Source organism: Zonotrichia leucophrys, chromosome 1 (genome assembly GCF_028769735.1).
Source record: "Zonotrichia leucophrys gambelii isolate GWCS_2022_RI chromosome 1, RI_Zleu_2.0, whole genome shotgun sequence".
Classification (NCBI taxonomy): Eukaryota; Metazoa; Chordata; class Aves; order Passeriformes; family Passerellidae; genus Zonotrichia; species Zonotrichia leucophrys.
Window position 1 is genome coordinate 18,819,398 of NC_088169.1, and position 11,428 is coordinate 18,830,825.

Sequence of the window (11,428 nt, forward strand, 5' to 3'; positions counted from 1 at the left end):
ATGGTGAAACTCATGTTTCTTCTGTGTTCTGGTTTGCTTTTAAAGTAGCACTTTTAAATTTTAACATTTCCTTGTTCAGTCTCCTCAGACTGTGCCATAAATGTATGTGAAGACATAGTTATATATAGATTTAGGTAATCCTTCTGTTTACTCCAGCAGTGTTGTCTTTGTCTGGTGTCAGCATTGTTGCCATCAGTGACAGATTGGAGTTGTTTTGGGGGATGGGAGTGCAGAGTCAGCTGGTCTGTATTTAATCTTATTGAAGTAGACTTGATCCTTACTAGAGGCAGCTGCCAGTGCCTGATCCTGTTCTAATTTCTTAGCAGCGGTCGTTCAGCAACTTGCTATCAGTTTGATTGTGTCAGATGGCACCAGGGCACAGACACCTTGGTGCCTCTGGTGTGCTGCGGACCCCTGGCTGCACAGGGCTCACCTCGGAGTTTTCTCACCTTCATCAACAAATCCCTGATTGTGAATTACATTTAGTGCAATCAAATTCTAGAGCAGGCTTTCACTTGAGATTCCATTGACTCAGTGATTGTTTCATATTCATGAGGTTTAATTGTTTCAGTGCATTTTCTGGTTGGACTAACAATACTCCTTTTTAGGGGTTTTATTGTGGAAAGTAATAGAAGAAAATAAAGGTGATTTGATGTTTAGTTGGGCAGCAACCAGTGTAGCCTAGTGCTAATGTAAACATGGGCATGAAGGCTTTTATTGTTTCTGTGTAGGATCCTTGGCAGTTTGTTTTGGAGACCACAGAACAATCCTTGGTTTTTAATCTTATTTCTAAAATAAAAATCGGCTTCTTTATTCTCCAGTTAGCTGTATAACTTTGTGCCAGTTGCTTAACCCAAATAACAAAATAATAAGAGATAATTAATTCTTTAAAGTATTAGATTAATTTTACAGATTATTTACAGTGAGGCATGTGGTTAATTAACTTGAGAGTGACACATACCATTAAGTACCAAACCTGAAAGTGGATCACCTTAGTTCTAATCTTAGTTCCTTGGTTTCTATTAATTTTTATTTCAAAGGTAATTTTTCTCCATTTTCTGTCCTGGTAAGTAATTTTGCCCTGTTTCTACAGAGCTGTCCTCTTTAAGCTGTGTAGAAAAATTGGATTACAGTGAAAGAGGTATTGGAGTGTGTCAGATGTGCAAAATCTGCTTCCTGTCTGTTTAGACAGCCTGTTACAACTGTGTCTGAGGGAGTACACTCTCTTACCTGAGATTATTTCCTGTTCTGAGCAATAGGTTTCTCTTGGGCTGTGCTTCAGTAAACACATCTTGGTGCCAAAGCCAGGCTAAGCAATTCTTCTTCCTAGACATTTGCTCCTGCTCTGGAGTTTCCAGGGCACTGAACTGTTCTAGAACTAAATATAATGTGTTGAAGTTTTGTTTGCTTGGGGGGGTTGTTTGTTTTTTGTAGGATTCTTTGTGTTGTCCCTTACACAATTGTAGCATGAGGGACCTGGGAGCTGGAGCACTCAGCTAAGGCGGAAGAGCAGAAATTGCATAAGTAGGTTTTGTAGCTGAGGAAGTGTTTCATGGAGCCATGGTTTCAAGCTGCCACAGGCTTGCCAAGGAATCACATCTGCTCTTACTTCAAAGCCTATTGGGGAATGTTTTCCTTTTTCTTGAGAATATTGCATTGCTTGTAGATATATGTGATGAAATAGTCCATTTCTTTTCACTCATTCTTTCCTCAACTAGCAAACGGAAATTTTGTCAGTGTAGATATTTGGGGTTTTAGTATCCTCAGGATTTTTGGTAGTTCTTTTTCATGATTGTCATGACTGAAAGCTTAACATTGCAGGCAATAACTCCCACCAAAAGTAATTTTTATTCTGAATTAGTGTTTTCCAGTCAACTACAGCATTTGATTTTTCTGTATTGGTGAGAATGTTTGCATAGTAAGGTAGGGCCGAGCTGTCCTTGGAGATCAGACTTCTCCAAAAAAAGGGTAGGGGAAAGTTATGTGGCATCATGGGGAATTCCTTTGTCACATCTTTTGAAGCACAAAGTTTTAAATTTAAGAAGTTTCAAAAGAAGTCTGTTTTCCCCAAGCCAGCTTACAGCTAGAACAAGGCTTGTACATTCTGCTATAAAATCATCATTCTCTTTCAGTATGTTTCCACCATTTCAGTAAGTTACTTAGTGTTCCATAGTAACCTGCCAGCAAGCAGGACCACGCTGGTTTTAGCTACCAGGAATATTTTATCTTTACAGATGTGGGGGTAAGTCACAGTTGTTTGTATCTTGTAGACTCCCACTGATGGAAACTTGTTCTGCAAAACTTTGCTCTTGATGAAGAGTAGTACTTGAGATTCCAGCCCTGTGGAAATCCAAAGCTCTGCAGAAATTAAACTCCTTGAATATCCTGTGTACAAATCCTGATTTAAATCCCTGTTTTGGTGGAATTCCTTGAGGCTAAGATTTTGATTTTTCCCATGTTACACCCAGTTCATGCAAGTATGGGTACAATAAAATGGTCTGATTCTATCACATCAAAAAATTCTTATGTAGGTTTATGGTGAAGGTATTTATCTTTTCTAGGAAGATGAAGAAGCTGGCATTTTGCATGGAGAAACCTGTGTGGGCAGAACACTTAGCACAGCAGATAGGCTCGTGGGAAGTGGCATTCAAAGAGAGAACTAGGAGTTTCTAATCAGTAGAAATGGGTAGTGGTTTTAACTGTTAGTGTGGGCTGCTCAAGATCAGCTCAGGTAGCATTTAAGATGAAAAGCTCACTAAGAGAACACACAGCAGTAGCAGAAAATAATTTATCATTTCAAATAAGCAGACAACTATGTGAACACACAGTCTGAAATCATGGAAAATTAAAAACACACCAAGACTGGAGAAGGTGCAATATTCCCTTGAAAAATAATGTGCTAACTAAGTCAGTAATGCCATTACTGACTTTCAGCAAGCAACTGAAAGTCAGTAATGGCATTTAGCACTTGGGAGGAGCAAGCCCTTGGTCCCTTAGCACACCTACCATTGTGTGAGGCAGCACAGGGCAGCCTGCTGAGTGTGGGCACCTACAGACCTGTGGGGGGGAAGAATGTCTGTTAAGAAATGTTGTCGAATGGAATTGTTATCACTGGCTGCAGTGAGCTGAGGGTTGGATGTATAAATACCAAGAGCTAAAAATGGTACAAGAAACCACACAATGCTGGGTATGAATCTTTCATTTAAAATCTGACATAGATAATTACCCTTCCTACTTCTATCTCCTTTTAATGTTGCAAAGTCTCTCCATGGAGACTTCTTCCTAAATAAGGAAATTTATTTGGGTTTTGGTTTTGAAGTTGTTTCTTTTCCTTGGTTTATTTAGCTGGGTTTTTTGTTTTTTGTTTTTCTTTTAATAAGAAGAGGATAAGTTCTGGACATGAATTTTTTTATTATTACTGCTTAAGCTTCTCAAAGGATATTACAAAGAAAGAAATGTAAAGTGGGTCAAACTTACAAAAAGTGTGAGATGTTTTCCCTTTTATAAAATAAGAGAAACAAGGCATCTGAGTTTCTAAGGACCTAGGGGGGAAATAGCTTATGTCTTAGGTCATAGTCTTGCTGAAAGTAAGTAAGAGGTCATTTGTGTGCATATGAAGGCCCAAATGCAGTGAATGGCTAATACAGTAGTTAGTGTACTCTTCTGGCAGTTCCAGAGCATGGGGGTAGTTGTCTGTATTTGTTCACTTTTTAAAAGTCATTCATAAAAAGTGGGAGAAGTGGTGAAGGGAGAAACAGTAATCTGAAACTTTCTTTCATAAGGCCTAGAATTACTAATGATGGCCCAGGAGTGTAGCATGAGTTAGGTACATGTGCTGGTTTTGACTGGGATAGAATTTATTTCCTTTACATGACTGGTTTGGGGCAGTGTTTTGAATCTGCACTCAATACAGGGTTGATAATATAGAAATGTTTTTGTTATTGCTGAGCAGGGCTTACACACAGCCAAGGCCTTTTGTGCTTTTCCTGCTGCCATGCTTGTGAGGACCTTGATGGTGAATGGTTGGTTGGGAGGAGACACAGCCAGGGCAGGTGACCCCAACTGACCAAAGGAATGTTCCAGACCATCTGGCATCCTGCTCAGTGTATAAAGTGGGGGGAAGAAGGGGGGACATTTGGAGTAATGACGTTTGTCTTCCCAAGTCGCTGTTCTGTGTGATGGAGCCCTGCTCTCATGTACGTGGCTGAACACCCTCCTGCCTTGTGAAAAAAACCCCAGAAGAAAACCACAGGGGAGCTGCCACCATTGCTGCCTCAGCTGTCTGCCTGCAAGAGTGAAAGGAAAAAGCAAGAGCCACAGGCAAGAGAGAGCTCTGCCTGCACAACCCCAACTTCAAAATGGCCAGAACCTGCTGGCCCCAAGGCTCCATTTCCAGATCCAGCGTCTTAAAGACACACTTCCCATTCTGGGCACAGATAGATGTGGAATACAATAACCTTTTGGGTAACCCAGGACACTGGATGCATGACACAGCTGGACCTTTTTTCTTTGTGATTAAAGAGGTCTACTTACTGTTTTTTGAAAAAGATGCCCCCGCTGGTTTTGTCCAGGTAATGATGACTTCCCAGCAGAGCTGAACTTGGTAGGAATAAGTTAATTTTGGAGAGAGCTTGAAGAGAGAGAAAGAGCATCTTAGAAAAGAAATGGAACTGGCCAACTGGGAAAACGTCAGCAATGCTTTTCCTTTGTGCAGGAATCATCCACCACTGCAGCTGCCTGCCTTGTCAACATTTGCAAAATACTGTTCCTTGATTGGGGGAAGCTTGCCAGTAGTTGAAGATGAATGCTGTAAAAGAAAGCATGTTTATTTTAGTCTGTATGAAGTAGAAGGAGGAACTACTTAGAATTGTGTAAAAATTACTTGTTTTACATTTATAACTTGGCAGCCCAATGACTTGAGAATTTGGAATGTGAAACTGATCTGAGAGTGAGCTGGGGACTTTGTTGCTGCAGACTGAGAATTAATATTTTGATAACCATGCTATCTGCTTTGTGGATGAGGATGTGTTGCTTGCTTCAGAGAAATTCTGGTTGTCTCCATAGGCTTGTGGTTATAGACAGCTTATAATTTTGTTTGTATTTCCATCGTCAGATTCTAGTTGTCAGCTTTTTGATGAAGAGGTAGTTGTACATTTAGCTCAAGTTGTACTGCTTTGTATTGTTTTTAAACTAAACTCTGAGGTAATGGATAGAATCCAGACTGCTGGAAATTACAGCACTTCAACTTCCCAGCCCTTGCCCCACCAAAGAAAGTTTAGTGTGCATCTCAACAGGACAATACTTTCTCTGTTATCTATTCCTTATGTCTATTTTTGGAAATATTGTTTTTGGAAAAGCAGTAGTTTACATGCCCATTTAGTTTCATGACTTCATTCCTTGATAGTCTATAAAAGCAAATAATGCTGCCTACTGTGAGGGTGGTGAAACACTGGAACAGGTTGCCCAGAGAAGCTGTGGTTGTCCCATCCCTGGCAGTGCTCAAGGCCAGACTGGATGGGGCTCTGAGCAACTTGATCTAGGGGACACTGTCCCTTCCTGTGGCAGGAGGGTTGGAATCAGATGATTTTTAAGGCCCCTTGTAGCCCAAGCCATTCTGTGATTCTGTCTATGACTGGAGTTTGTTCCAGTGGTATCTTTGCACAGATAACTGATTTGAAACTGCAGTGTATTCCCCACAGCTGCAGTGGTATTACCAGCAACAGCTGTCATGTTCTGTGCTCAAATCCAGCTTTTGGTGCAAAAGAATGTGGGTCCTTATAGCACATTTCTGTCCTGAGCCTCTGCCTGGATTCTAGACCTGATTTATGTGTCTAAAACTCTGTAATACAATCACTCTGGGACTTTTTGAACCAGTAGCTATGGAATAGCAGAAATAAAGCTAGAAAGTTACAGGCACTAAATCTGATTAGTGTAAAGTAAAACACTCTAGACATACATCAGGTAATTCTGAAAATGGAATTTAAATTGGTATTATTATTTTGATTGTTACAATTAGGATCTACAGATTTATGAACTACTCTGTGTTGAGAAATGGAAATTGATGCACACTAAACTGTAATCCACTCATCCATCATGAAGCTTCTGCTAGAGATCCATTTAATTTCCAAACAGAAGAATTCATTATCTATCTTCAGAGAAATTTTTTTCTTAAGGATCAGCATGTGCAGTGAGCTATCAGACAGCATTCTACAGTAAACAAGAGAGGAAGCAGCTGTCTCTAGCATACAGTTATGAAACTGAAGAATTAAAAATTTCCCTGGGCAATACAGAAGTACCAGGAATTATCTAGTGTCCCAAGAGAGTTAACAAATATGGGTCCAATTCATTGCCTTGCCAGTTTTCCTGTGTAATCTACATTGGGAGACATTGGTTTGCCAGCACAGTCTTGTTTGGTTTTATCAGTCTAAAACTATTCAATGTAATGTGCATGAAGTTTGTGCTTAAAAGCATGCTGTGCAGTTGTGGGCAGCGTGGTGTCCCAGGAGCTTGGTTTCAGTGGGATGCAGGGTATAGCCTGGGTGCTATACTGTGCTGAGCTCTCTGTAGGTAATGTTAGTTTCTTTAATTCAGACCTTCTGGTTAAAATGGCCCAACACCAAATAAATCTGACTCTTCCAAAAACACATATGGATTCTAATGTATATTTCTTTGTGAATTCTGGCAGTGCAGCCTAATGCAGGGGTGTGCCCTTAAAGCAAAATCACAGAAATGGCTTTCTGGAATAGATGGCCAATAACTCCTCAAGCCCTTCTATGACCAATACAAATGGTGTTTCACATGACAGGACAAAAGCTTTCTGTGTCTGTAGCACAAACAGATCCCAAAATTGAAGTTTCTAATCGTATTGTTTAAAATATCTGTTTTCTGTGAATGGTGTTCAGGGGATAATTCCTTTAGGAAGGCTGACAGTCACTTGGCTGCTTGGTACAGTACTTTCCAGTATAAAAATAAACTGCAGATGTTTGACACACAAATGTCAGGATATTTAACTTTGGGTTAGAGTTTGCAGATGTCATGTGTGTTGTGGAAGCTAAATCTCTGTGTTAGGGTGAAAGAGAGAAGAAGTACATGGCACCAAACCCTGAGAGAAGCATGTCTTGTGTGTGGCCAATGCATCCTGACCTGTGGACACTCTCTCCTTTTTGATGTTCAAAAAATCCTGACTGCTGTCATCAGTAGTGAATTGTGCCTGTTACACGGTTTTGAGGGTGCTCATTTGTTATTGAGGAGTTCAGCTGTTGGGTGATTTTCTCTCTCCTGTAGAGATGCCCCCATAAGAGGGGAGTTTTGTGGAGCACTCTGATGTTTTAACTGCACACAGCATTGTTTCTTTCAGCAGAGCAGTACCCAGGAAGCAGAAGTAAATTTGGACATGCCACAACCAAGTTCTTCCTTCCAGTCAGGCTTACCACAGCATTTTTGTTGACAAAATGGTCCAAATGTTTCACCTCTTGAATTGTTTTAAATCCTCTCTAAAAGACGTGATGCATGCTTTATGCTGGTGGTGTTGTGTTTGTTTTCAAAGCAAGAGAGTAAGGCTGCCATCTTTGAACTTTGCAAGTCTTGAGAAAGGCTGAGTTTGGACAGTTTATCTAAACATGATGCTTACAGCTGTGTTTCATTGAATGCACTTAATGGCTGACGTGACAGACCCATTTGTTCATTTTCACAGAGTAGTAACTGATTACATTTTCTCTTGGCTATCATTCAGCTAAAGTTGCATTGTCCTGTGCATTGTTTCCTTTCTCAGCTGCTAAGTCATTATTTTGGAAACAACTCTCCTTTTTGTTTGATTTTTTTGATATGGGGAGTGGTTTGGGATTTTTTGGTGGAGTTGTTTCAGTTTTCTTGGGAGGGAGAGGGGGGTTGTGTTTTGGGTTTTTGTTGTTTTGTTGTTTGAGTTTTTTCAGGGCCATGTGTGTTTTGGGGAGAAATGGAGCAATGTTGATTTTTGCTTAGTAGTACTAATACAGAGGTTTCCTACACATTAAGGATTCAGTTCCAGGATCTTCTTCATTTCTCCCCATTTATTCCAGCCTGACTTTATCATCATATTTAGTAGGAATTTCTTTATGGAAAATGAGTGCAGCTGCAGCCTAGAACATGTGGATTTTTTCCTTTTAGACCCAGCTAAAATATGAATATATAATATTTTTAAAGTTAAAATAAAGCATGATTGTTTGACAGCCCAGTAGTTTACATCTCTTATGGTTTATTTGTCTAGGGAGGCAGCAGCAGCTGGAAGCTGAGGACCCCTACGTGGAGGCTGATCAGGACCTGCACTGGAGGGTGGAGCGGTCAGTGGAGCCGCCCACAGAACGGCCTGGGGAGAGGCGCATGGCAGAAATGAAGAAGCTGTATGGGGCTGAAGCTGCCAAAATCCAGGCAATGGAGGCTGCCATGCAGCTCATCTTTGATAGGAACTGTGACAGAAAGCAGCCCAAATACTGGCCCATTATTCCCCTTAAGCTGTGAGTACCTGCACTGTGCTCTGACGTGGCAGATTAATCACACCAGAAATAAGTAAAAGATAAATCACACCAGTGCTACAGGGTCAGGTGCCTCAGGCTGGGCTGCTGAAAGAACAAACTGCAAGTTTGGTTTTGAACTTTGAGGGAGAGTCTGGCAAGGGCAGTATGTATTTCTTTGGCCTTTTTTGTCTTTTACAGTGTCTGTCAGTGATGTTCACATTCAACACACATACAATTGTCAAGTAGTAATAGGAGGGACAGGAATATCAAACATGTCTAAAATTCAACCATTTGATACCCACTTGCCTTGACCACACATGCAAGAAACATAACAATGTCCATACCCAGTGAACTGGCAAAACTTAAAGCAATGCAGAGAAGAGAAAGACTACAAATTGTCTGCTCTTCCTGTTTAGGAATTTGAGTGATCACATTTTCTAGTCTTATTTAACATAGTAGTATTAGGATCTTGTTTCACACAGCATAGCTTGAAGTGTTATGTCTGCTAATCTTGGATTTTTTTGAGAATCAGGAGCCCACTGGCCAAGATACAACTTATCAAATTACCATAGCCCAGACATTGGAATTCTTTTTCAAAGGTTTATAATAAAGCAGGAAGTTTTTCTTCCAGACTGATACTTGTCTGGCAGGAGTTTGACTCTAAAGCAACATTATATAGAAAAATGTTTTAATGAAGGGGTGGGAGGATCGGGCAGAAGCCTGATGTGGTCCTGTCTGTTAGAGATGTGTTTAGCAGAAGAGAAACTTAAGAGGACACAGTGCTATTGGAGCCAGTGCCTACAGTGATTTTTGCTTGAAGTTTAAAGAAGGCTTATTAGAGTGATAGACTATATCTGACCAATGTTTACAGAGCTGTGGAAGCCAGGTAACCCTGTGGGCTCTATGTCTGTTTTAGGTGCAGGTTTCCACTGGCCAAGTGCATAGGACGTGCACAAAATTTAAACAGAAGCAAGTAGATGTGTTTTCATCCATCTGCACAGAGATGTGCCTCTGTGTGTGCTCATCCATCTGCACTAGCTGTTTTGGTTCTGCTTCTGTCACTCTTTACTTTGGGCCAGTTATGCTTGCCACACAGAGTGAGACACACTGGTGGTTTGTGTAAATGAGGCTGAACTGGCCCCTCAAAACCTGTGGCTCCTTAGAAAATGGTGCCCTGAATGCTTAAAAGGACTCTGCTGATAAATATCATTGTGGATTGAAGGGCAGTAGTTTGTGACATTGCTGCATTTCCATGCCAGGGCACAGGAATCGTCTGCTGGTTTCATAGTGACACACTCATCTGCCTTCCTGGCAACAGAGGAAGGTTACAAGTAAAATTTTAACTTCAGTTCATGCTGACTGAGTGTCCAGAGTTTCTCTGTGGCATGTGTAGTTTGTAATGCACTCAGCAGTTGCTGTGCCCTCTGCAGCAGCCAGCTGCAACAAAACAAATCTGCAGTGCAGTTTGGAATATCTTTGCTTTCAGTAGTAGTTACTGTTTTTTCAAAGCAGAATTTCCATGTCAGTTCCACATCTTTCACAGATGAAGTTAAACTGAACACTGAAATGAAAAAGCCTCCAGTTTCCAAGACTTACTTCTGGTGTGATTAATCTGAAAAACTTCAGTGAGACAGGAGAGAGAAAAGGATTATTAACAGTTCTGCATTTGTTGTCACTCTTGTTTTTGGTGGGTTTTGTCAAAAATTCAGTGTTTTGTTTGGGTTTCCTTCCTTTGATGAAATAAATTTTCTTCTTAACACCTTGTAAATTACTTTTATTTTTTTTATATAAACAAACTTCCATACTTAAAACACTTCAGTTCTTAGATGGTAAAGCTTTCTTTTAGCTGCTGTATTGTTTAAGGAAGATTGAACTTAGAGCAGGAGTGGTTTTAACATATGGAGAAGCACAAGGAGTGTTGACAGAACTTTCACAGCAATGTCAGGCAATACCACACATGCATGGTGTGGTGCAAAATGAATGGGAGGGTTGCTGTATCCACTGGGGGAAAACCCTGTCACAGATTAACATGCATAAATTTCTCTGTTCCTATTTGAAATGTTTCCAGTGTGGTGATGGTGTTTTCCCTGTGCAGTTCAGTTCAGAAAAAAAAGGAAGAATGGGTGAAGTAGGACTGGGCTGTTCTTACTTTTCAATACAATTTCCAGTTCTTGCTGTGGTTGATTCTTTATCCAACTGGTTCTGCTAGCAGAAGCAGAAATTCTGGTCTCAAAAAGTATTTGTGGAGACCTCATACAAGACAAACATTGAATTCCTTTCCTACTTCACATAAAATGTAAAATAAATCTATAAAAAGAAATATATAAAGGAAATTACCTTGCCTTTGGTTCTTTTAAGTATTTTTAAGAGGGTTTAATATGCTTAAATATGCTATGAGGTTAGAAGGAGAGAGAACTGGATGAATTGTTCCTTAGGAGCTATGTACTAACTCCTGAAATACCCTACTGCAGATTTAAAAGTTGCTGCTAAATAATCTCATTGCAGGGGATGGGCCTGCAAAAGGGGACATCTGGCCAACTACCCCTGGATGTCCCATTTTGCTGGATATTCAGCAGAACTCGGAAATTCTGTGTTGCAGTTCTTTTACTCTATCTTTCATGTTGTTTTGCATTTCTGATAAATACCTCACATAAAAGCATGTGATCATGGAGGAAACGCAGTAGCAACTCAGAAATGCCACTTCAGTCATCTGTAACATTCACCTTTCTTGCACACATGTATTCTGCTGCAGTCCTCAGTCATGGGAACATGTGCACCTTTTTTGCCCAAAGACACAATGTTCCTTGACTAGAATGCAGCTGTGGTGCTGCAGACTTGATTCCTCCTTCTCCAGAAGGTTGCACCTTTGCTTTCAGTTATGCCAGCTCTTGGTGTAGTCCTGCCCAAAGGGAATTCTTCACTTGCTGGTGGTACTG

At 40.5% G+C, this 11,428-nt stretch overlaps 1 protein-coding gene across 4 annotated transcripts in view; it reads left to right on the top strand.

Moving 5' to 3' along the window:
• The window catches only part of GEMIN8 (gem nuclear organelle associated protein 8), a 28,604-nt gene extending 18,353 nt beyond the window's left edge, over positions 1–10,251 (top strand). For all 4 annotated transcript variants that reach the window (XM_064708192.1, XM_064708220.1, XM_064708210.1 and 1 more), the window contains one exon: positions 8,246–10,251. In XM_064708192.1, the coding sequence (XP_064564262.1) occupies positions 8,246–8,496 (251 nt within the window). In that variant the 3' untranslated portion in view covers positions 8,497–10,251. The remainder of the gene's footprint in view (positions 1–8,245) is intronic.
• Positions 10,252–11,428: the final 1,177 nt, after the last annotated feature.